Source organism: Triplophysa dalaica, chromosome 4 (assembly GCF_015846415.1).
Source record: "Triplophysa dalaica isolate WHDGS20190420 chromosome 4, ASM1584641v1, whole genome shotgun sequence".
Classification (NCBI taxonomy): Eukaryota; Metazoa; Chordata; class Actinopteri; order Cypriniformes; family Nemacheilidae; genus Triplophysa; species Triplophysa dalaica.
Window position 1 is genome coordinate 2,745,003 of NC_079545.1, and position 26,961 is coordinate 2,771,963.

The window sequence follows — 26,961 nt, forward strand, 5'->3', positions numbered from 1 at the left end:
CCAACAGACATAAATCATCTTTACAGCGTTTGATCTGTTCCTGGGGTCAAGGGCTCTTCTTACACTGGCCTGTAAGGACATTCATCTTTGTAACGCATAGTTTGGATGGGCTTTTTTCTGTTATGAGATGCAGTTTTGCGTTTTCGGTGAAAGAAATATGGTTGTCTGCTTTGTGCAGTGATTCTGAAGAGAGTCTGTGGTCCTTAAAGGGCTATTCAGCCAAAACATAATAATTCTGTCAAAATTTACTCACCCTCGAGTTGTTTCAAATCTGTATGCATTTCTTTGTTCTGATAAACACAGAGAAAGATATTTGGAAGAATGCTTATAACCAAACAGTTCTTGACCACCATTGACTACAGTTGTAGATGACAATGGAAGTCAAAAGGGACCCAGAACTGTTTGCATTAATAAATTATTTTCTTTTTTACAGAAAAAAGACATGGAATTGTTTTGGAATATTTGATAGGGTACAAATACAATAAGAATCTTAGAATCATAATTCATAATTTCAGGTTTGGTACAAAACTGCCAGAAATGTCAAATGATTTTTCACTTAAAAAAGCAGATGACTGTGTTCTGGATTGTGCAGACAGGCGTCCTCTGTGTGTGTAATTCAACATTTTTGTTTTCACTCCAAAGTCTGTTATTACTGGATATCACACCGTGGAGGAAAATGATCATAAATTAAAGCATAAATTGTTGAAACAAAGAATTTGGTTGATGTTTTTGGGCCTTTTAAACTTGTAACCCTCAGTTAGAAATAGGGCTGTAACTATTATTAAATTATTTAGAAACAGCCTAAAAAAATTTGTTAACATATAAGTAAAATTTTAAGTCTTTCAAGTGAGAAAAAAACTGACTAGAAGCTTTTCTATGACTGATAGCATTTTAATGGAGGCTTCAATTCACTCCTGGTCAAACTTGTTTTACACGTACTTGGCGGCTGTATTATTGATATGTAAATCCTAGACCTTAAATAAACAGTATGATGACCCTATTTTTTAAGAGAAAGTAAAACAGTCTTATACTCAGAACAATATGGACGTTTCAAAGCAGAATAAAAAGTGTATGAGAATTAAATGTCAAAACCCTAAAACAGACAATTAAAGGTGCAGTTTGTAAGAATTTTGCAGTAAAATATCCAAAAACCACTAGGCTAGTGTTATATATTTTGTTCAGCTGAGTACTTACAATACCTCAAATGTTTCCAACTCCTTCTAAATCGTGAGAAAATCGACATTCTGAACAGTGACAAAGGGCTTTTTATAACCATGTTATCCTGGGTTGTGCGTCCTTACAATTCCTTTTAAAGTTTGATGTAATTTATTTAATTTATGTAAGATCTTAGCTGGAGTTTAAAACTTTAAAATGGCTCCCATCGAGCTTTCGGCAGAAACATGTTCCTTTCTTGCATGAATGGTCAATCGCAGGATTCAAATATTTCTACATAATGACCATTAAACCGTGTATTTTACGATTAAACCTGGACCCCTGTGTGCTATTGACATGTAGCACTATACATCTTATAAATCCACATAACTAAATCGTTTTAAGTTAAATTCATTAAAAAATTCTATATGTTATCTTATTAAAACAAACTGAGAATCCAGCTTGATGTTTAGTCATCTCATCATTATTGCAGAATCAACGAGTGTGTTTTCAGGCACAAAATAAACGGATATCTATCAATAAACAGCTTATAAAGGAAACCTGTTGCGTGTTGAAATGCATAGTAATAAACCGGCTACGCAGAAAACCGCGTTTACATGGAAGTTTGAGATTTGCCGGGTTTCTCACGTGCAGTGACGTCATCGTCGATAGTCTGTTTAGTATTTAAAAATGCAGCGGGAAAACGGTCAGAAGCTGTATTTTTATATATCTTCTCATGTCCGCAGTACATGCATATTCAACAATAGTTCTTGTTCTCGTTTCTACATCAACTGCATGATTCGAGAGCGTACTTTTATGCATTATTACTTCCGTTTGGGACTTTTACAACTGTGCCGTCAGACATGCGCACATAAACAAAACTGAGAGAAAACCAGTAAAGTTATTTACATGCAGCGCGAAATATGAGTAATGAGCAAAAAATACCTTTGCCCAGCGGGATTTGCTTACGCCATTTATGAGCTTTCCCCGATAAAAGAAAACCATTTACACGTTTACATGACCTTACTTGTTATCAGATTATTAGGCATAACCGGAGTAAGACTGTGCATGTAAACGCACTCAATGAGATTTTACTACTGAAATTAATTGCTCTGGTTGTTTGTAAGTCTGTTACTCTTCTGATGTGTTGTGATCCTCACTGCCTCTTCTCCTCCTACCCACTGCATCATGACATTTCTCCTACTCCTGCTTTCATATTGTGTAGATTTTCACAGGAGATAATCATCAATTGCTGATCATACCTTATAAACCCCTCTAGGTTTCAAAGCATTTAATACAGTAGATTTCATTGAAATCAATTTTGGCTCTGATACTGCAGGCTGCCAGTGAGAAATCCATACTCAACACAAGAACTTCTTAACCTTAAAGGTCCAGTGTGTAAAATATAGGAGGATCTTATGACAGAAATGAAATATCACATACAAAACTATGTCTTTAGAGGTGTATAAAGACCTTATATAATGAAGTGATGTTTTTATTACCCTCGAATTCGCTATTTATATCTACATACACCATGGGTCCTCTTAAATAGAATTCATCATGTTGTTTCTACAGTAGCCCTAAACGGACAAACAGAGTGAGTTTTGGAAATACATTATCTCATTTGGGAAAGAAGCGAAAATATGACAATATCTTAGCGCTGATTCAGCCTCCGTCGTTGGTTGCAATTCACAACTTCACCACTAGATGCCGCTAAAATGATCCTTTAGGTGTGTGAATAATGTGTAAGGTGTGTGTAATAAAACTATTATACTTTATGTCAGCATCTTTATTGTAGTCACCCAATCAAATCAAGAATTTTGTTAGTTCAGAGCTTCATGCATTGTTCTTAAAGGAGCAATACAGGGTTTTTAGGAGGATCTATTGACAGAAATGCAATATAATAAACAAAACTATTTCTTCAGTGGTGTATAAAGACCTTACGCAATAAACCGTTATGTTTGTCATAATTTAGAATAAGCTGTTTATATCTACACACAGTGTTTTGTACAGCAGCCCTAAACGGACAAACGATTCGAAAATGCGAATTTCCTCCCCCTTGCGGTATAGTGGAGAAACGGATCGTAGATGATCCGTACGGATCGTACTCTACGGTTCAGGACACATTTGAACCGGGGTTAGATATATCTAAATCTAAGAATTGAGAACCTCAATTCATCATTGAGGAAGAGAAAAACTAGCTCTCTCTACAGTTTTAGCACCAATGCGCTCTCGCTCTCTCTCTCCAGTATCTGGATGAGTACAATATTAAAGCGGTTCCAGAAATACAATGAGGCTCAAAACTGCTCCGTCACACAGCTAATATTAGAACAAAATCAACAACATATCTTGGTTCTAACAAACAGAAATACAAATGTTACTCACATGCGGATCCGAAAGCAACCTCCTCGGGGGTGATTTTAAGACCATCTTTCTCTCCAACGACTTTCTGCAGGAATGTATCTCCATAGATATATATGAGTTTCTCTGCTAAAAGTCTTAGTACCGCGGATCCTAACGCGTCTCGGCTGGAAAGTCTTATTAAAATGAACGAGGTCCGAGCTCCTGCCTGACTTTTATCCGTCATTTAATACTTAAGATATTTGCCTAAATGTGCATTAATAGATATCATTTTGTATATAATATTTTGTATCCCGCAACGCATGAGACTTTAATCTTTGTCTTGAAACACTATTTAATTACATTTTCAAAACTCAAACATATTCAAACTGTATCTAATCGTATTTATTTATTTTTGTAACTGCGTTCACTAAAGTCATGTGACAGCCAAACTATTATAAACATACCGTGTTTATTGTTAAAAATGTGAACTGTTTAACATGCCCTTAGTATGCCGAATGCAGAAAACAGAAATGTGAAACAGGGCCCTCTTAAGAACATTTTTTCCACTGCCATTGCCATATAGTTACATCTAATTTAGGCTGACGTTTTATTTCATGACATGGAAATATAGTCCTGGCTCAGCTATCTTGCTTTCTAATAGCTTTTCAATGCAGGGTCTGATCTAACAGTGTTTGTTTTTCTCCTGATTTTGAATTCTTATTGTTGCCCCCTGCAGGAGAAAGAGAAGAAGTACATGCTGTCGTTGGACAACCTAAAGCTCAGAGACATCGAGAAGAGCTTCATGTCCAGCAAGCACGTGTTTGCTCTCTTTAACACTGAACAGAGGTTAGAAAGAAATATTCTTCTCACTAAAGCAGTGATTTCCAACCAAGGGAACTTAGACGAAGGAATAAAATCTCTCACATTTGTAGTCATTTTGGATACCAGCATTTGCTAAATGAATGAATCTAAATGTAATAAATGTGCTTAACCAGTTTCAGCTAAATACTTACATTTTGCTTATGAAACAGAAAAATATTTTTTAATGAACTATCATAAAAACAATTAATTTAATACAAACAAGAATGTGTAAAATATATAAATGTTTAATGAACACTCATTGCAGAAAAAAATTCCTGTGTTTAATTTTGCATAAATTGTGTAAATTGTGAAAACTTTGACTTGTATAATAATAATATTGAAAAATATTTAGTGATTATTTATGATTTAATTTGTATTTCTTAAGTGTTATTGAGTATTTTATTTTTACAAAATATATCTTATTTTAATGTAATGGATCAATATGAAAGTATTGTAAAGACGATGCTGTTTTGTATGACATCACAAACGTGTCATTGTTGTCTCAGGAACGTGTATAAAGACTACAGACAGCTGGAGTTGGCCAGCGACACTCAGGACGAGGTGGACAGCTGGAAAGCATCGTTCCTGCGTGCTGGTGTTTACCCAGAGCGCATCATCGTATGTTTCATTCATCATGTTAACTTTCACATTACAGCGCTGTAAAGCTTTTACATATCCATTAACTCACTGTTAACAAACTTATTCATGTTATTAACATCTAACCTTTCTTTGATGGTTCATGTCTACATCTGCAGGATAAAGAAAAGGTAAGTTATCTGTTACGTCATATTTTAAACGTGTGGTAAGGGATGTTAACAAAGATACAATGAGTAAAAAAGTGCCACATACTGAAGGACGAAACCCCTGAGTCATATCATAATAGTTAAACAATCTAAGTAGTCATTTGAGCATTCATAGTATGTGTTTATCTCCATGTGTTGTTCTCTTGTGTAAACATCTGCACGCATATGATTATCAGAGTGACAGCAGTGAGGACAGCTCGGATGGCTTCACTCACTCTATGGATCCTCAGCTCGAGAGGCAGGTGGAGACCATCAGGAACCTTGTGGATTCCTACATGGCCATCATCAACAAGACCGTACGGGACCTCATGCCCAAGACCATCATGCATCTCATGATCAACAATGTGAGACACGTTCCATCCCATTTAATCTCATTGATGTCAAGGAAAGATAAAGCATACATTTATTTCTTCCCTTTATCTCTCCTCTGGTCACAGACTAAGGAGTTTATCCATGCGGACTTGCTGGCTAACCTGTACTCATGTGGAGATCAGAACTCTCTGATGGAGGAGTCGGCCGATCAGGCTCAGCACCGAGAGGAGATGCTGCGTATGTACCACGCTCTCAAAGAGGCTCTCGACATCATCGGTGACATCAGCACCACCACCGTGTCCACCGTCATGCCTCCGCCGGTCGATGACTCCTGGCTGCAGGTACAAGGAGGACCTTCAGGACGCAGGTACTGTGCCTTTAATTCCTTGTCATTTAATGGAATTTTAGAGTTTGCTTTAAGATTGGATTTAAGTTATAGGATTTTCATTGGGTTGGTCAATTTTCTGTTTTTTTTTATTTCATCCTATTGGTTGAGCTGCCAACCTATGTTAGGGTGTTTATTGTACTTTTACAGAAGCTCTCTCTTGGGGTTTATTTTAAATTAAAACTGTAATTCCATGTTAAATGTAGTAGTTTTATTTTTCAGTGAGAGACCTATTTAATTTGTATTAATTTATTTGATAATTTATTGAAAATTCTCAATTCTGTAATTCTAAGCAATTCTGTGTTATTGAAAATAATGATTTTGGAAATCCAACGCACTTCCATAAAGCTAACACAATCAAACTGGAAGACAAATCTCCAATTTATCCGTCTGTTATATTATGTGTTTGTTAATGTATGGTCTTTTCATTATCTGAACAGATCTCCAATGTCTAGTCCGACTCCCCAGCGCAGGGCCCCACCCGGACCCCCTCGCCCTGGGAGTCGCACCGCCCCAGGTCCCCTTTCTGCTGGAGCACCACCAGTACCATCTAGACCTGGAGCCTCCCCAGACCCCTTCAGTGGCCCCCCGCCCCAGGTCCCCTCACGTCCCAACCGTGCCCCACCAGGTGTACCCAGGTGAGTTGTAGAGGACTTTATCTTCTACACTGATTTTAGAGTAATGAAAATCGAACAACATTTAGACATATATAGAATGGCATTTCTATAATAATTATAACACACACAATAAATCAAAGTACAAACAAAAAGGATGCTTGAAATGTTTGGTTTGATTAAATTCCTCAATCTGACAACTGTATAGTGCCATAGATGTGTGTTCTGTGGCAAGTAATACAACTGCTGATGGTGTTGAGAGCAATGATCTACAAACTACCCTCCATGTGCACCTTTACAGCCCTCCCGCAGTGACACAATCCCTGTTCTTTAACACAACAAAGAAAAGATTAGTAACAATCTCACATTCTGCTCATTCTTCGTCTCTTTCCATTCACAATCCATAACTCAATCAGCTCGCAGTTTAACTTGTATTCATGCATAACACTGGATCTTTTTCCATCGTCCATTTATGTGACAATTCATATCCATATTCATTCAAATTGACTACATGTAATGCAAATATTTAACACATGCATCACTCGTATTTGGACACTTAAAAATGTACGAATTCATTGCATTAGAATCACAAGATATCAAACAAAGTGCAAAATATTTTAATTCATTTATTAAAAAATAACTCTATACAATTTGCATTTAAACATTACATTTTTTTATTTATTTATGTAGCGCTTTTCACAATGTGCATCTGTGCAGTGCAGATTTACACAAAACATTAAACAAAAGCCCATAAAATTAAAAGATTATATAACAGAACATGAAAGGCATTTAGAAATATGCCAAAAGTGATAGAATGAATAAATGAAAATAAATTGATAAAGTAATAAATTAAAATAAAAAGGTTTGCTCATTGTTGCATATTTTTATTCACTTTTGTTACCAAATCTATTTATTTTATATGAAGTTTACTTTATCACTTAAGTGTCCAAATACTTTTTGGGGCCAGCGTATTAACCGTCACTGCATCAGCTTTGTGAGATCATTCTCTCGTGACTTTGGGGTTTTAGAAGTTACAAAATCAAACATAGACATTTTATAGAGTAAGACCTCCTGCCATTGCTGTAGATCCATGTTCTCCTTGATCTCAGTTCCACTAAACCCCTTCCACAATGATTCCGGTTATTCTTTCAGAATTTCTATCAGTGACCAATGAGGAGATACGCAAATGGTATGTCTGACACATATTGTCCTTGTGTGACATCACTTCCTCTTCTGCATGATCCCATTTATAAATGTATTCACTCATTACATTGACACTTGCTTTCTTCAGAACATTTTTTTTAAATGTTTAATAACTATGTACTGCAATTTTTATCATTACAGATGTGAGGCTAAAAATATTCTAATGTGCGTTTCATTAAATCATTTACATTGTTTATCTCGTGATGGATTCAAGGTCAACGTGTGATTTGCGTTTCCAATACGTTTTTCCTTTCATAACTGCGACATGGTGTTTGTGTTTGATGTGTGTTCTTGAGACAACCTTACATAATTGTATTAACAGTGTTGATTTGTAAGACGTAATGATGATCAGCTATGAATAATTCATCTAGCATGCTTGTGTTATTTTGGATTCATTGAAGGGTCAATGATGTTCCTCGTTCATTTTTAATGTGGTATCGATGTTCGTAGCGACTGCATACGGTCTGTGTGTGTGTGAGTGTTTTGTGTCGTTCCTAATTGTGTGTCTTCCCCTGTTGTCTGTCTGTCCCTATGTTCATCTGTCTGCATCCATCAATCCGTCTCTTGTCATCTTTGAAGTCGGAGAGCACCTGCCTCCCCCACCAGATCCAACAGAGACTCACTCACTGAGCGTTAACGCTGGAGATCAGCGGCAGAGACCACCACTGCCCCCTACTGACACACACACACACACACACACGATCACGTTTACTTGATAAGGTGTACACTGTATGTTACCCTACAACATTGTATATGTACAGTTTCTGTGTAATTTAGATCACATAAATATTATAAATTGACCTAAAAGCTGTTCTCAAGACCACAAATGTGGTACCATTCTATTTCTTTGACCGGCAGAAATGCTTTGTATTTTTGAATGAAGAACATGAATAATGAAATGCACAGGAGTTGTCGATGTAAACCAGTCTATTTTCACTGTTCGCTTTATCGTGTATCCACATGAATGCTGGATTACATTGGCCTTTGGAATTGGAAATTGGAATTTTAATAAGAGCCCCTGCATGTTTTTATAAAATAGTATTCGACTAGATCGTTTTTTTACACACACTTTCCATAAAGTCATATTTTATTTCTGTATTGTTTTATTGTAAGGCCAGATTTTTATATTGTGCCAAGAATTGGTTTGAACTCATTGTGGAGCTAAGCTTGATCTTAAAGGGAAAATTCTGTCACTGTACACCAACCCTCATTTTATTCCTAACGTGTTTAAGCGTTTTTGCATGGAAAGACTAGAATTTTTTAAGAATTTCATGTCCACTGTTTTGATTTAATAACTATTGAAAGCTGTCACAAACTCCTGAAGGCCTGAAATATACAGTAATATTTTATATCATGTTACATAATAAGAAATAACATGAACCATTTTTATTATGGAATATATTTTGGATGCTTTTTTGTCATTATAGAGCAAAAAGTCTTTTTTTAATCATCTTGTGATAATGGAGAAGAGAAAGTCATTCAGGTTTGAATCATGAGTGTGTGTAAATAATGACAATTTTTTCCCACCAAATGATTATACATATTTATTAATATATATGTATATTGTATATATATATATATATATATATATATATATATATATATATATATTTTATTGATTGATGGATTGATTTTGTTATTAACCAACAATGCAGAATTACAAAATCTGCAATATTTTATCATATTTTTATGTTCATATTCGTATTTTCTCTAATCAGATATAGCCATACATGATTGATTTACATTAATCATACCCACAAAGTGCTTTTTTGAGAATAATCAGATAAAATATGCCTTCTACAGGATGTTGACCTAGCCACACTTGTTCCTAATATCCCTTTCTTTTAATTCCACTTTTCTCCCTCTTGTTTTATTCGCTCCTCTGTTTTCTGTCTTTTAGCCGTCCAAGCAAAGGAAGCCCGTCTCACAGCGAGAGTCAGCATCCGTCATTTGACTCTTAAAGCCAATCCTCTCCTCCTTCGCCTCCCTCTCTCTCTCTTTCTCTGTGTTTTTTCCTTTGACCAAGAGCCTGTCAGAATCGCTGCAAATCAAGTTTAGCAGCTGAAATAATAGCTGAAATCAAGGGATACAAGAGAAATTCGTGTCACAGGCTCTTGAATGATATGCCCAGCATGTCAACTTTTAAAGTCACTGCAGTGTTTATTATATGAAGATACTGTGTGGTGTTTGTGTTTACACACTAGACAATGTAAACATGTTTAGATTAAGCTGTCACTCGAGGTGTATAAGCCGTATATAAGCTTACAGTATGTACTGTATGTGTCCCTTCACCTCTACAGGACGGTGGACGCACAGAAGTTAAACTCCTGATAGTTGAAACATGTAGTACCGTGTGTAAGTGTTATCTATGGAAAAAAAATCTTTGAAACCCAAAATGTTTGTTTCGTCCAGTGTCGGTTCACTAGAAGCCTTTGTATTTCCCAAACGAATAAGATATGTTTGACTGAAATGCACTGTATATACATTAGGATATATATATATTATGAAATATCTGGTATGGGGGAAAAGTACTAGTGAAAATATTTGACTCAAAGTTTGCGCGGTTTGTTTATTTCTTGATGCAATCGTAGAAGATGTCTGAATCGAGGGATAGTTGGTATGAAATGCATCTCAGATGAAGGTTAAAAATGCATTCTTTTGACCCAGCAAAAGTTTGAGAGTAAATATGGGAGCTGTTTTGAGTGAAAATTAATGTGTTGTTGTATATCTGTTGTGCATCTCTGGGATTGTTCTTCTGTTGCTGTGTGTCAAAATGTACATTTACTGAGTGTTGATAAAAACGTCATCGTATTGAAAATGAACTGATTGTAAAAATATAAGCATATGGTTTAATGTGTGTATATACATCCATGGAGGGGTCTGCCGGCATCACCAAATCAAATGGAACTGGTGAATGTGAATCATACTGCTGCCATCTGTATCTTATTGTGGTCTGGTGTTATAAACTGGCCAATGCTTTGTGATGATATTAAAGCATCTGTGTGGAAGATACAATGAGCTCATGTGTGATTTTATTTGTTGTTGTTGTTTTTATAACTTTACTACAATAGCATACAGTATTTTATACGATTAAGGGGGTGACAGGTGCTGACTCTGTTTTGTTTGTTATGGCATACCTCTTGTTCTGTATTTAGTTAAATTGTATGGATTTGATTATTAAAATGATTACAATTATTTAAGAATTCCATCTTTCAAATTCAAATGTGTAAATATTGGAAAACACTAAACTTCACTGACATACATAAGGCAATGTCCAATGTAATGAAGGTTCAATAGGGGCATATTGTCACGAAATGTGAACGTGTGTACAAAAGCTGGGTTTCTGAGTAGTAAATCTTTAGATTTCTCCTTATAAATCTTAAATAGCTTCCGTGGCCAAAATTAAATTGTATTATGTTCCTATGCAGAAATTGACCGTCAAAAATAAACCTATAGTGTAAAAAGTAGGAAGTGTGAAATATTAGGCCCTGTTTCGCTATAAAACGTTAAAATGAATAATTGTTTATAATTCGCTCAACCGTAGAATATTTAATCTTTTAATTATTTGATATTTCCATTATTAGCATTTAATGTAATGCAGCGGTATATTATATCTCTTTATAAAGCATTGCAAATGAACTCTGTATGGTTGAAATGTCACGGCAGAACTGAAAAGGCCAGTTCATTCAGATGAGGAACTCTCTGGGAATTAGATGTTGAGAGCCGAGGAAATGGAATTCCCAAAGTACCAATGAACAAGCTGATGTAGACTGCAGATATCATCACAAACTACAGATTTCCTGTTCATGGAAAAGCCACCAGCCTCCTAAAAAGAGAACATTTGAGGTAACCAACAAACTAAATATTACATTTTTCTTTAGACCACCAACAGTTAACATGTTTGACTGTTGACAATATATCTCAAAGCAAACAACTGTCAGTAGTTGTTTAGTGTGATTAGATGCACTAATATGAATTGATAAAATGCTTTGGGGGAGCGTTCGTTTGCCTGAACACTGAGTCTGATGTTTGACAATCAGGGTGTAGTGTGTTGTATATGTCTGACACTATGTGGCTTTATTTATGTTAAGTGGGTCAACACTGCATAATGTAGCCTTGGTTTCTCAAAAGCCGAGCGGTACTGGTGTGTGTGTGTGTGTGTGTGTGTGTGGGGGGGAGGTGCTGCATAATATACAGGGCATTAAAGTACACTTTCCTTTCATTTAGTCAAACATTAGAACAGTAAAGATTTTCATAAAAAAAGTATTCCCATCATTTAAATGAACTAATTGGAACTTGCAACATTTGCAAACATGTGCATTAAATTGTATAAATAACTGTATTCATATATAATAAACTGTTAAAAATAAAAGTGCTATAACTTTTAGTAAAGAAGCTTAAAAGAAGCTCTAGAACCTTTGAGAATTTTATGCGCAACAGAAAGGTTCTGTGGATGTCACTTTTCTTTATGGAACCATAAAACTCAAAAGGAGCCTTAACATTTGCATTAAATTGTATAAATAACTGTATCGTATAAAATAAACTCTTAAAATAAAAGTGCTATAACTTTTAGTCAACGGTTCTTTAACGAAGCTCTAGATCCTTTGAGAACTTTGTGCAACAGCAAGATTCTGTGGATGTTATTTTCCTTTATGGAACCATAAAACCTGAAAGAGCCTTTACATTAAAGAGTGCATTCTAAAAAAACTATACATTTAATCTATCTCAGGTCTTAAATTCTCAAATCTGTGTGAATAGTCGTTGATGTGCAAAGGGTTTTAAACATGTTAATTTATCTCTAATGCCCGCTGAAGTGTTCTCACGTTATATTAGGACACATCCTTCGTGTCGTGACATCTTTGTCTGGTGACAACACTTCTTCTGTTCCTTCTTTCCACAGTGTCATTGTGTAGGACAATTACTGACTAAAGTAGATCTACTGTGTTGTGTTAAATGTTACACTACTGTAAAATAACACTGCCTTTAGGATTATTTTAGCAAAATAACAACAAAGGATTCTAACTATTTTCTTTAATAAAGGGAAAAGACACCAAAATGCAACAAAAGAAAAAAGTAGTTCTGCTAAAAGAAATATGTTGATATTACAAGCTTTCTTGGCTCACAATCCTTAAGGACTCATTCTTTCAAGACATCTGGCAACAATAATGTCTCCAGTCGTCCTAAACGACTCATTCCTTCATAGAAATGCTCATTCTTTCAAGACACCTGGCAACAATGATGTCTTCAATGATAGTTAAAGTTGAAAGAACAATCTGGTACCACAGTTACTGTAACCGCTTTCTTGTACCCTGTGAACTTAGTGTATGTAAGAAATGGTTATTCAGTATTAACTTCTATGCTACAAATAGGGTAAAAAACAAAAAGTTAACACAACGAAGTAAACTTTATATAAAAAATATTTTTAGAAAACAGTTACTCCCTCATTAAAGGAACATCTGGATCCTTTTAAAGTTTGGGAAATTTGTGAATATTTCCTCAAACTCCCCTGCGTTTAAAATGCAGCTCTCGGATTGGTGGAAACATGCATGCTGTCTCATAGCGAACGCTTCGGCTATCTTCGGGTCTGTTCGACTTTTTGCGGAGCGACGCAGACGAATAGGCGTATGACCTCAAAGTACCGCGAGAGGAATCCAAAAGCCGTTTTCCCCATTTGTTCTCGCGGTACTTTGATGCTGCACGCCGATCGGTCTGCACAGCGCCGCATGAAGTCGTCGAACACACTATTCCTCTCAGCAAAAGCGACGGGGGAGTTTCTGGAGTTTGAATGTTTACGGCGGCACATCTGGACTTTTCGGACCATTGTACAAAAATACACAGAAGAACTGGACTTTTATGCTAATAGATATGGACTATGAAAGAAAATACACACGGTATATGGACATCCGAGAAAGGTAAGAGTAAATCACCTCAAGTGTGAGAGTCCGCGTGGAAACGCCTTCTAGGCTTCTCCAGTCAGCTGTAGCGTTTCAGAAATACGTTTACGAATCTCTTTAAATTCCTTAAAGGCAGTTGGGTAAAATTTCACGTTATGGATATAGTTTATGATCACTTTTGAGCAACAGCAATAACGGTGAACTATCGGAAAAGTTTCTTTATCAAAAATAATGCAACAAAGTAACTTCTAACGTTAAATCCCTCAGAAAACCCAAATGAAAATGTGTTTTGAAATTCTTTGTTTAATAAGTGACTTAATTGAAGTTTATGATGAAGCTTTTCAAGTTTGCATTTATTTGTGTGCATGTGCTTTTTGTTAGCACAACAACAGTCTGCAACAAACCAGTAAAGGTATTACTTCTTAACGTATTTATTTCGTTATATAATGTTTAGCAAAAAAGGTCAATAAAATATAGAATTTAAATGTTGAAGTAAAACCAGGCTCCACCCAAATGAAATTAGTGATTTTCTCAAAACTGTTGAATCAAAGTCTTTCTTTGAGTTTCTTTTTAACTGACGGATCACAAGGTAATATTTAGTGGATGAATGAAGTCATTCTGTCTAGTTAACCACATTAACTATTAACATGCTCCATTAAGTGCTGTAGTGCGTGTCAGTCAGAAGGGATGTCCAACTATAAATAAAAGGATGTCTTTGCCCTTTATTTACAAATATTAAATACGGTTTAAAAAGTCGTGCGTGTAGTGTAAACTGAAGCTAAATTTTGTGAAGAATTTAAAGGGACACTTCACCCAACAATACAAACTCATGAGTTGTTCAAAGTAAATTTCTTTGTTCTGATGAACAGTGGGAAAAATGGTAGTCAAAAGTGCCCCAACTTGCTGCCCTCCATTCTTCTAAATATCTTCTTTTGTGTTCAACAGAACATCTGGTATTCAAAGATGGCGAAGAACTGTTTAAGCAATCTCCCAAATATCTTTCTCTGTGTTCATCTGAACAAAGAATTTTATATAGATTTGGAAAAATTGGGGTGATTTAAATAACGACACTGTTAACATTTCTGGGCAAACATTTACACACAACACACAGAGTTTTTTAAGTCAAGATACAAGAGAATGAACAATGTAGTCAAAACAAGGTAAACAAAATATAATAACTGATTTAGTTTTTCTATTCTGTTTTTCTAAATTAGATTTAAACCCATGTCCTTCGATATGGTGTAGTGTGCCTTTTTTGCTTATTAACTTTGTCAAACAAATACGATAGCAAAGTTTATTTATAGTTTCATTGTTTACCATAATCCTCTTATTTTTTGTTAGGTTAATCACCATGAGGGGCATTAAAGCAAATATTATACAAGATTGCCATCTGTGAATATCACTTTTGGATACTACTTTATGACAAGCAGAAAATGCCAGAATATCTTTGTCTGAAATAGATTTTAGCCTAGAAATATACGAGATGTGTTTTTGCTCTAAGTGAACTGTGACCTTGTAATCTTGTGGTTTCCTGCTGGGCTGTCAGAAGTCATCTCCTTCAGTTCATGGGCAAAGCTTTAATTTAACTTAATCAATGACGCATTCAATACTTTAAATATTGTCAAATCTTCAGCAAATTAACATCTTTTAGAGTGTAAGATCATTTATAGAAGCATACCTCTAATATATATAACTTTTACATTGGCAGCTTTTGCCTGGTTGTTTAATTCTTTATTAAATTCCTTTTGCTTTAGCGTTTCATCTTTTGTATTCAGTGGATAAAGATCACTTTGAAACCTCCTGTCGGGTGTGTTCATGTCTGAATCAACTATGTGAAACACATAAACGCCTCTGGCTGTGCCCACAGGAAGAGACTTCATAGGGAATCCCTCTGGCTACTGGATCCGTCGCATTCTAAGGGAGTGTCATCAAAGAAGCCGTGCAGAGAAAGAACCAGCCTCACAGACGAGGTTCTAGGGACCAGGTCTTCAGTGAGACGCATCAGATCTGTCAGGGAAAAAAGGCCACTGGCTCCAAGCCAACACGTAAAGTAAGAAACCACTTCGTCATGCGACAGACCTGCATGTGAATGGAACATTTTCTGTTTAATGTCGCGTGACCAGATCAAAACAACCCATACCAACTGTTATCTGATTAGTTCTGTTGATCAGGCCAGTGGAATAATACATTACCCAATAGTATAATCCTGCTTAACTAATCAATAATGCATTAACTTAGTTAAAAGACAGTCGGGACTGTTGCTAATATTGAGGACTGGGATAGAATCTTTATGCGTGTTCTTGTGTACCAGTCTTGTGTACTATACTTATTATTATGTTTATTGGTAATTGCTTTGAAATAAAACTGATGACTTTATCCTAGTTCCTCAGTCAAGTAATAGCTTAAAAGCAGTGGTGTAGTCTAGTTTTTATAGTGTGTATACTCTGATCCCAGATCAACCCATGAGCACCACAACACTCACGAATGCATAGAGTATGCCTCTTTATGTAATCCAGAGCATTCTGAAAGATTTATTGCAAGCAAGATTACAAGATACAGTACCCTATGACTTGCTGGTTTTGTTAATCACTGTCAAACATTTAGCGTTAGATGGTATATGTATACAATCCCTAAAGCACAGGTTTCTCAGCAATTTTCAATGCACATTTGTGATCCATGTGAAAACCCAGCTGTAAAGTCATTTATTTGTGATGAACTATTTCTAAATAAACCCACCCTGCTAAAAAATACTATTACATACTATTACAAACCATTTTTCTATTACAAAATGAGAAAAATGTCTTTGGCATCTATTGTGTTTTGGGATTTTTTCTGCAGGGCAACCAACATAATTTAAAGAATATCCTGTGAAAGTATAATCTTTAGAATTTAATTAAGTATGATTTTGACTGACCAAGGCCATATTGAAATAAATGGTTAAAATCAAACTTGTCACTAATAACTAGATTTTTAGCCTTTGGTTTTCACACACTGTTCTCACGCGTATTAGTGCAAGTTGCATCTATTATTGACATTGATCGTTAACTATAAAAATTAACAATGATAATTTGTGCACTTTTATCATACACCTGTTGCACTTATAAATTGCTGGCAGTGTCTCTATCATGACTTTCACAATGCTGGCCAGGAGTTCTTATCTCTAATCATCTAAAACAATTATATACATTATAGTATAAGTTATCTCTCCCTTTCTCCCACATTTAATGATTCACCATGCAAACTAATGTTGTGAAGCTAGTTAGATACCATTTAATATGCCAACAATCCCCTTACAGTTATGTTAATGATAACAAATATGCTCATTTAATTTAGAATATGCAGTGGTTTTAAAAGTGAGGGTGAGTTATCAACAGAAAGTATAATACACCTGCAAACAGGGTATGCGATTGCGACCCCGGGACGCTGTCGCGATGGAGGGGGACCCCGGTGTAACTTTAGTGGCAGGCTTACGAAAACACTGAAATAGTGTAGGGTAAATGATTGCCTTTCATGATCTCCTTTTGTTTTATATATTTTTCGGTTGCACCAATGCTCTGATTATTTCTAGTGGTTATACGGCATATACTTGTGTATCATGTAGACTATACCACTGCTTATAAGTCATGTAGAATGTGATATTTTTAATATAATTAATGCAGTAACTTTGCATTGTTTTATAATTTATGTTTTTATTGTATTTCTGCAGCCTCAATGCCAATAGAGAAAGTGGGAGTGACTGGGGCAAAGCTGTGAGCCAGATTTCATCTGCACAGGTTAAAGTAGCTGCTGTGGTCGAAACCACAATCAAGATTGATTCAGAACCTGCCCCTAAAAAGAGGAGAAAGATTCACCCCTCTGGTTTCACAGGGAAAGGTAAAGGAAAGGTTTTTTAGACATTATTGAGGTTACCTAGACATCAATGTAACACAGTTATATTCTTCATTGTTTCCCAGTCCATTCTGAATGCGATGCCATAATAAACATTTACTGCTGCAGTTCACAATGTACCACTAGATGGCAGTGTTGAAATTCTCATAACAAGACACACTTCCTGTAAAGCATACAAGGAAATAGGTCAAAGCTGGGGGTTTTTACCTCCAGGAACTCCATCTAGATCCAGGGTCCCAAATATAACAAATCTGGACTTTAACAATTTTTCCTAGCATTCATTGCTTTAACAAACACTATTACCTTCAGAAATATTCAACAGATCAAAGTACTTCATATAATATATTTTGAAAGAGAGATTTTTTACTGAAGAAAATAGTTTTATATATATTAGCCCCTGCAGCACCTTCACAGACCTCTAGGGGGCACTTGGTGCTAAAATGGCATGTCTTTAACCACAGCTTTAGTTTACATATCTGAACTGTTCCAGTAACAAAATATCACCATGCAATATTTAAAATTAGTGAATTACTATATCTTATATCTTTCAGAAACTTAAAATCTGAGATTAAGGTGCCAAAACAAAGTGTATAATTTTGTATCATATTTTTGGATTTAGATCATTCCTGAATTAAGTCGAGTAAAACTGGATGCTCTTCACCAGCTTTTTATTGTTGTTTTATTGTCCGTCACTTGCATGCATTTTCCATGGCCACTTTCTCCCAGAGGACACCAGGAGACAGCTCAGCACAAATACTTTATGCAGCCAACATGCTTTTGCTCTCGATGAGGGCTGCAAAATATTCACAACCATATGATGGATCATAAACTTTGAGTTTTAGTATTGTCTGTATGTTAACTAGTGAATTGAGTGCTACCACGGTTTGACCTGACCAAATTATGATTGTTTAATTTCTTGTGTCAATAAATGACTCAAAAAGATTAAAGTCCGTCAACAGACATAAAGAAAGTATTTTCCTTGAATTTTAAATGTAACATTTCTATGTTTCTAGCTTCGCTGCAAACAGAATAATAAATAATAATAAAACGGCAGCGGCTATTTGCATTAAGTGTAAATAGCAATAGATGCTATTTACACTAACCTTAAATAGCAGTAGGTTCTGTTTACACTAAGTGAAAATTGCAGAATTTCTTAGCGATATACTATTCACATTAACCCAAAATAGCTGTATTTTCTTTGAATTAAGTCGAAATAGTAGTTCGATGCTATTGGTACTTATAAATAGCGTCAGATAACGTTACTGTTTGCACCTCCGTATTGTTGTGCATTAAACATTATCCAAAGAATTTAAATCATTATATTTGTAAAAATTATTAAAATGATGACAACTTGTTGAGATATTAATGCCCTACCCCTAACCTTACCATAATCCTAAATGTTATGAATAAAAAGGAATTTGAAGTCTTACATCAATTTTATTGAAAGTAAATGCCTTTATGATGATGTGATAGAAAAAGGTAAAACAGCGTATTCAGCGAGAGGTGGATTAGAATACCGGTCTCCAGCGCCAAAGCTATACAGACTTAACACGTTACGCCACTGGAGTCGCTCTTTGAAGTGGCGCCGTTCTTACACTTTCTCTATTCCAAGACTGTATGAGCAAAGACCTTCAGGATATTTCCACAAAACTCAGACCAGCAGAAGTGACAGGTTTTGTTTATTACTTGCACAGCAGGTGGACTCATGCTGCCTCCCTCCACACGCCCCCTCCACTCTCGCTGACCAATCACAGCTGCTCATCTCTTATCAGCTATTCAAAATGAAAAGGCGGTTGAAATTTATGCCTGTTTTCTTTTGTTGTCCTTTATTCTTCAGTTGCAACATATGCACCGTGGCAGCTCTGAGCCTATGAACCATCAGATGAATAGCCTTCTGATAATTCATGTGTTTCACATATAGAGTTTTAAAATCAGTTTAGTCTTTTTATACTTGTATGGACCATAAGCGTGCACAGAAATGACACTAAGCTGTTTGAGCCAATGGCGGAGATCGTCTATTATTTTACAAACGTGTGGTGAGTCAGATCTTTATTGAGCTGCTGTGTGTTGAAGCTTCAATAACATTTAGCAGTTAAGTGTTGCGTGCTGTTGGATGTCACATCTGAAGTAAAAGACTTGCAGCTATGTTACACATTGTGACCTGTTTGTGACATCGGGGTTGTTGACGTGTGTGAGAGCGGGTAACACATGGTGTTTGGTTTTTGAGGATGGTGTTTTTGTCATATAAGTTATGCCCTAATAATTTGACTCTCCTCGGGGAAGACCACAACACTTTTTTTCAGGGAAATCAAGGGAGTCATTAAAAGTCTTGGAAGTTCAATATCTGTAATGGAAAAGAATGAAACTTGTTGTAACCTTCATTATTTGGATATAAAGCCGTGTTTTTTTCCTCTGATCACAGGTCAGCTGAAACTAACAGTAACACCCGGCAACGGACTGCTCTACGTTCACAGTAAGCATTATATGTTTTTGAACTTTGTACTTTGAGGTTCAACGGTTTGTTTGCTCTAGATCAAGCAGTTTCCAATGTGTCCAATTGAAATTTTACTAGACAAGTTGTGCATCACTGACATAATTGTAAACATCGCTCATGTTTCCACAGTTTTGGAAGCCAGAGGACTCATGGGAAGAGAGTATAGACCATGTGACGCGTACGTCAAGGTGGGCTCTTTTAAGCACAAATAAAGCGGTTTGTTTTAAAGATTCTGAAGGATATTATGTATGAGTGAGCATACAACTAAAACTAATATTGTCTCGGTAGAGAGAGACCGCAATAACTTTCCTTGTCCGAGTAAGCGATGATGCGATATTATTTTTGTCATTATTTGCCATCTAATCCGCTTTGGATGTCTGCCCTTCAAATGAACCCATTTTCATGTCAGCTCGAGCAGGTTTCAGGCCTTATGAACTGTCAGTTGTGTTGGCAGCTGTCCTCTCACATCCAGATACAAGTGTTGATTGATTTCCCCTCCGTTTAGGATGAATATGTTCTCCGGCAATGTTAAACTGATGTACTTTATTGCATTGGCTAACATGTGTCGTATGTATATTATAGATAACCATGGCTCCAGATATTGATCACAGTAGGCGATGGAAGACCAGGACCGTTCTAGACTGCAAGGCTCCGGTTTTCAACGAGACCTTTATGATGTGAGTGATATTTCTCTTTTTTTATTGTTCGCAATGTTCTTTAGGTTTAATAAGAGGAAGCACGCAGTGTCACGTTTTCTTATGGATGAATTAATTATGTTAACAATATTGTGCTCTATGACATCCTTTAATGACAGGCTTTAGATCTTCATCGGTCTTGTTGCCTTTTCGACCTGACAGAGAGTTCAGGTCTGAGGCTGCCTTTTGTTTAGGTGAATCGGACGAATCTCTTTTAAGTCTTCGGAAGACAATGCCATTGTGTTTTGGGGGAAGCTGGACATTGATGGATGAGCTTTTGAAATGTTGATTTTCTGTTCCAGAGACGTGGATGAAGATGATGAGAAGAAGAGGCTGGTGGTAACAATCTGGAATCGTGACCGGACATCCAGGTAGATATTTTTTAAATTAATTTTTCAAATGTTGATGTACTGGTATGTTTTTATTTGTGACATGTTGCATTGGCACAGTCAGCAGAAAATCAATATGTTATTGGGTTACCAGCAGTGTCCCCGGGCAGCGCACATGATATGATGAACTGATATTAATACATGGAGAATTTATCAGGAGTTCAGAAATCCCCTGCCTGTTGTTTTTAAGCGTTTGACTCTGCCCACAGGCGCAGTGATTTCCTGGGCTGTATGAGTTTTGGTGTCCGCTCTCTCATCACCTCATCCAAGGTAAATATTGTGCAGTCAATGAGCTTATGCTCGCCATACATCTACCCATAATGCATTTCACAGTGTTTTGACAATGATTTGTTCAAATATCCTTATTCTTTAAAAAAGGGATAACATAATAAGATGCTCTGTATAAAAGAATGTCTGCCTCCTTTTTAATTATAACTAAGAAACTTGTAGGTCGATCTCCCTAAAAATATTACATAGTGTGGCTTTGTTGTGCTATCAAAACATCGCTCTTTTTGTTTAAGCATCCCAATCAGCCTGAAATAACGATGTTCTATTCGGGCAATTGCGTGAATTGTCGGCGGGACTACTTTTAGTTCATTTTGCAGACAAGGTGTTCGAACGAGAAAATATTGTTTTTATTAAAGATGCACCGATAAAAAAATGTATTCACCAAAAGCGAATTTTTACACTTTTGGCAGATCATTTGAAAATAAACAATGATCAGGGCCGATATATCATATATATTAATACAATGAATTTGTGCTCTGTATAAAGAAAATGTTGAGAAACATCACCAGTTTGATATTCAGTATTAATAGTCATTCTATGAATAATAAGTTAAGAAATATTAATTCAATCTCCAGAAACGGTATCGGCTTATATTACTCTATCTGTGTGAATAATCGGCTATCGCAATTGGTGAATAAATTTAGTATCGGTGCATCTCTATGATTTTGTTAGGTGATGTTGAAATGACACACTTCATCTTAAGCACATTTAGTGAATTCGTTAGGTGACGTGGAAATCAAAAAGTAGACAATTAGGGACTGGATTGTGAATCATAACACTCATTATTTAACCTTAGGGGTCTCGTAATTGTAAGACTGCTTAGTTTAACTAGCCTTATTCTGACGAAGATAACTTGTTATTTTCTTCGAAAAATGGTCCTCTTGATTTCCTTCTCTCCTCATTGAATCCCCCTCTCTAATTACACAGTGGGGGAAGCGGCAGCTTGTTCACTGAGGCTTAAAAAATGACCCACAATTACCAAGGGCAGCACACACTAGCATACTGGTTTTATTCTGTGTGGAAACCACAGATATATCCCGTCTGTGCTCCTTTTTCTTTTGCGTTTTGCAAATCTAGGAGTGTTTTCTTTACGGGTTATGAAATAAGACAGCAGATATTTTTTCTTTGGCTGATATGTTCTGAAAAAATTAGATCAAGGCCCGATGGATGTTTTACATAACGTGCTGCCATCCGCCTGAGCGAGAGACAGTGTGGGCATCAGCTGCGATGAGTCAAAGGTTTCAGACACACACACACACACACATAACAGTTCTAAGATCAGCACACAACCACTGGGACTGACTTTATACTTTCTCTCTGTGAGGGATGTATGAACAAGTCTGCAGATATTAGGAACCCAGCGTGTAAAGAGCAGTTTCTTCCCAAGGCTGTCGTTCTTACTCTGTCTGTATTTTTCACATTATCCGCTGACAGGAGATCAGAGGTTGGTATTATCTCCTGGGAGAAGAGCTGGGCCGGAGCAAACATCTGAAGGTGGCCGCACGTCGCATCAGACAGACAGCTGGTAAGCGTTTCTCTGTCTGGCTGTCTTTCTCTTTTTTTTAAAGTTTTTCTGGGTTATGGTCACTTACCGATGGCTTTTAGGTATAACAGCGAAACCGGACAAATTTTGAGTGACACTCGGTTATCTTCACCCGGAAGTTTTGATGTGATCAGTTTAAATGTATATTAATGTCATTTTTACCAGTTAAAAGTAATTGTAAAGAAATTGTAAAAGTAATTGTTAATTGGCGTATGCATCCGGCGAGGTGATCGGAACCACGGCCATGACTCTAAACAGAATGGGCTTTTTTCATTCTCACAAAAAAGCTGCTGTTAAATTAACAAGCATTGCCTTGTACTTATAAGCGGGATATAGAGGACCTGGTGTTAAAATGTACAGCATCCCTGCAGAGAGAAGTAACAAAGAGACGGGGGCCCGGGGCCAACGCTCTTTGCAGCAGCACTGATGAGCTGTGGGAATAAGATGAGAATTAAAAGGCTAAAGCGTCATGGCGTGTCCAAGTCAGATTAAATCCACTTTAGAGATCTTCCTCCCCTCCCACAGCCAGTGCTCATAAAGACCTTTATAAAGAAACGTGGTATTTTAGTGGCGATTCGAACGCGCGGTCGCTTTGCGTTTAAGGGATCATCTTAATTCTAGTTCAAGAAGGATTTGACTCCCAACGCGGAGACGGAAGGACACGTGTGCCGTCTAAGAAATTCAGCGGAGATTAAGTTTGATTAGAGAGAGAGATGATAGAGAGAGAGAAGGGGGGGCTTGAGTCAAGGCACTGGGCTGACTTCAAGAGAGAGCCAGCTGTATTGTGTCTCCCTTGAAAGCTGTTTCTATGAAGAATGTTTAAAAAGACATTGTTTCCCGGGAGCGTAATCTCCATGGTTACAAAGTGGGGGAGCCTGTCGCTTGTGGTTAGGGGGCAATGCTTTTAGGGGACTAGATTTCGTGCTCTCTCTCTTGCTCGCTCATGCTTTTCTAGGGCAGTAAGCCTTGGTCACAGGGATGCAGGGTTAGGTCATCTCATATGGTGCAGAGTCACTTTCATTTGAAGCCTGAAGACAGTTGTGACCGGATTCCGCTGCTCATCGCTACTCAGCTCGAGGAGCGTTCCGGTCGAGAGAACTCGACCCGGGGCTAACATGTACTCAAAGAGCAATCTGTCTGCCTGGGACTCGTGGGACTCTCTTGTGTATCTTGCAGAAGCCGCTCCGTCCAACTATGAGGCAGGAGCCGAGAGCACGCGACCGGAGAACATGCAGTCGTTTACAGTAAGTGTGCGACATGACGTTTTGACTTTTGAAGGATTGCAGGTCTTTTGCAAGAAGCTGTTTGTTTAAAAATAATATTTTTATATTTTGAATTACGAAGACGACGTGTTAATATTTTTTACAAAGCATTTAGATTTTAGTGCTTTTGAATTTATAGTAACTATTAGTAAATTAACTTATCACTAATCACAACATATTAATAATATTTAGTTGCATATGTATATATATATATATATATATATATATATATATATATATATTGAATACATAAATCATTTTTCCCCTAATTGATGATACAACTGCAGTTTTCACTTTTTACAGTATGATGTTATTTTTGGACTTACAGTATATACATGTTGTGTTGTTTAAATGTTGTGAATTTCTCCTTGTCGATCTGTTGTTATGAAACAATTCTAAATGCCATTGCAATTTAATTTTCCTATTTTATGTTAAGAATTCTCAAGACGATTTGATCCCATTGTAACAATCAGATACGATGAGATAAAGCAAGATTGAACTCAAAAATGTTAAAGTAGTGTGATTAAAAAGAGAAAAAGAGAGAGACCGAGAGAGCTTAAAACAGATGATTTTTCAGCACGGAGCCATCAGAGAGATGACAGTTTTCGTCGCTTGGGAATACAAGTCCGCATGGATGAGACAGACTGTAGGAATACAGGGAGGTGTGTGGTTGTACTTTTGGAAATTGCATGACAGCATGCAGCCAACAGCTCTCGTTCCCGACACACACGCACTCCAGAAACCCTCCCATCCACTTTAGCCAGCAACTTTTCCCAGGACTGTTCTCCGCCCGCTCTGTTCTCCTCAGACAAAGCTGGGAAACGGGAAAGGCTAACAAAGTGGCTGTAATAGGAAGCTGGATCCCGCTCTCTGTTAATGATTTATCCCTGTTTGATTCCCACCTCGCTGACACTCTTGCTGGCTCCCTCAGTTCTCAGGTGGAGGCCGGTCAAAAACCCTGCTACTCAATCTCGTATTTCCTTCCTCTTTCTTCCTAAAATGTACTTTTCAGATTATGCAGCTTTTAAGAATTTCTTATCTGTGATGACTGGTTTTAATGGGAGGACTGGTAACGATATGATGAAACAAGAGATAAAACATGTCTGCTGGCTATGGACTGGTCAGATTTTCATTTACAAGACACTTTTATCTAAAAATGTCTTGTAGCTTATATTCAAGCTGTACATTTCATGAATATGTGCCATCTTACATTAAGTAATTGCTTAAGTTCACCTAAAAGGATAGTTTGATTGTACATAAAAATGTACAGTATGGGATTCGAACCCATGACCTTAGCATGACGAGTTGAACCACAACAACGCTTCGATTTACTAAAAGCAATTGCTCAATTGTGCTTTCACATCAGATCCGTACAGGTCTGTTGGTATCTGGAAAACCATACACCGTGTTTACGCCGGGCTGCACGTCCGACGTCTCACTAAACCAACATTGTAACACACTTTAACATCTCTGGCTTGCAATGAATGTTTGTGTTTACGCTAAATCCGAGCAAGCTCAATCCCAGTCTACGCATAGAGAGCGAGAGCCGCTTCTGTTGAGAGCTGCTCCGGAAACATGTTGGCTTATCGAGAGCAGACATACTGCCTGGCCACTGGCTGGGGGGTTGGAAGGTGGTTTCCTGTCATTCTTCTGCTCCGAGCTGTTCCCATGAGTGGGCATGCATAGCCGCACAAGAGCAACTGAGAAGGAAACTTCATCACCTGTGTGACTTGACTTTGATTCGAGGCACCAGGAGTCGACCAGAGCGTCTTAGATGTAGGTGGATGTATATGCGTTGAGCGATGCATACGATACACGGGCTGTGCAGACTGTGCATCCAACGAAACCTGCCACAGGTTTGTTTCATTTGCTTTCGGCTTGATGGGATTTAGAAAAGTGCTTTTGAATTGTTATGGTTAGTGCGGTCTTAGGAATTACATTGAGCGAAGTTTTTATAACGAAGGTTTAAAAGTCTGAGTCTACCGTGTTGTGGTGTTTAAAGGTCTGGGCTCTATACAATGTTTTTTTTTGGGAATGACTTGCCTCAGGTTGCCCCAGACTGACTGAACGTCAGTGTGAGTGTCTGTTTTAAGGTGTTCAGGGTTGGAAAATATATTATGTGGGATGACCTCATGCACTTCAGGAGTTCATCTAATGTCAGATGGTGTTACCGTAACAGATTTAGTCAAACATTAAATCCACAAAGAGTCTCAGTAAATCAAGCTAGTTAATATGTAAAGGGAAATAACAAAGATAAAGGTGGATTTGTGGATGTGGTGATGGGGGGTGACGGGCGAGGGGGTCGATTATAGGTTTGTCACGGAGGTGAGGTATGCAGCCACATATAGTGTTGTGATTGACAGGACTAGATAAGTTAAAAAACCACAAAGCGAGACACACAGGGTGTGTTTTTTTAGTGGGAAGTGCCCACTCACCCTTGTCTGCAAAGATGAAAAGTATAACAATAGGTCAGGAAATGTATTATATTTTGTTAAAAAAAGAAAACGGACATGTTTTAACGTTATTTTACATGGTTGCTTTGTAGGTGTCACAGATTTGGTTTAAAGCTTTTGTGCTTAAACCCTCATGGTCACCTCATATTTAATATGTTATATTGATTTAAAAACAACAGAATTAACACAAACTAAAAGAAATTAGAAATATTAACTATTTTAAGTCGGTTTACAATTTACATTCATGGATTTCTGGAACATCAAGACACATTGTAGGTAAACTGGGGTGTCTGGACACCGTATAGATCAGAGGAACAATTAACAGTCCTAAATAAGCATTTAAAGGGAATGTTCTCCCAAATATAAGAGTTCTGTCATCGTT

The 26,961-nt window shown here is 37.0% G+C and overlaps 2 protein-coding genes across 3 annotated transcripts in view; both read left to right on the plus strand.

Annotated features, from left to right (window-relative positions):
• The window catches only part of dnm1b (dynamin 1b), a 29,952-nt gene extending 19,264 nt beyond the window's left edge, over window positions 1-10,688 (plus strand). Inside the window, exons 16-22 of the mRNA XM_056745873.1 lie at window positions 4,232-4,341; window positions 4,863-4,974; window positions 5,112-5,123; window positions 5,336-5,503; window positions 5,597-5,838; window positions 6,297-6,494; window positions 9,574-10,688. Coding sequence (XP_056601851.1) covers window positions 4,232-4,341; window positions 4,863-4,974; window positions 5,112-5,123; window positions 5,336-5,503; window positions 5,597-5,838; window positions 6,297-6,494; window positions 9,574-9,634 — 903 coding nt within the window. The 3' untranslated portion in view covers window positions 9,635-10,688. The remainder of the gene's footprint in view (window positions 1-4,231; window positions 4,342-4,862; window positions 4,975-5,111; window positions 5,124-5,335; window positions 5,504-5,596; window positions 5,839-6,296; window positions 6,495-9,573) is intronic.
• A 2,696-nt stretch (window positions 10,689-13,384) lies between these two features.
• LOC130419369 (regulator of G-protein signaling 3-like) overlaps window positions 13,385-26,961 on the plus strand; it is a 31,147-nt gene continuing 17,570 nt past the window's right edge. Inside the window, exons 1-10 of one of the 2 annotated variants that reach the window (XM_056746046.1) lie at window positions 13,385-13,585; window positions 15,435-15,617; window positions 17,274-17,440; window positions 19,878-19,928; window positions 20,079-20,137; window positions 20,532-20,626; window positions 20,947-21,015; window positions 21,243-21,303; window positions 22,756-22,846; window positions 24,041-24,108. In XM_056746046.1, the coding sequence (XP_056602024.1) occupies window positions 13,527-13,585; window positions 15,435-15,617; window positions 17,274-17,440; window positions 19,878-19,928; window positions 20,079-20,137; window positions 20,532-20,626; window positions 20,947-21,015; window positions 21,243-21,303; window positions 22,756-22,846; window positions 24,041-24,108 (903 nt within the window). In that variant the 5' untranslated portion in view covers window positions 13,385-13,526. Of the gene's footprint in view, window positions 13,586-15,434; window positions 15,618-17,273; window positions 17,441-19,341; window positions 19,492-19,877; window positions 19,929-20,078; window positions 20,138-20,531; window positions 20,627-20,946; window positions 21,016-21,242; window positions 21,304-22,755; window positions 22,847-24,040; window positions 24,109-26,961 lie in introns of those variants that run through there. The other variant, XM_056746047.1, reaches the window with a different exon arrangement.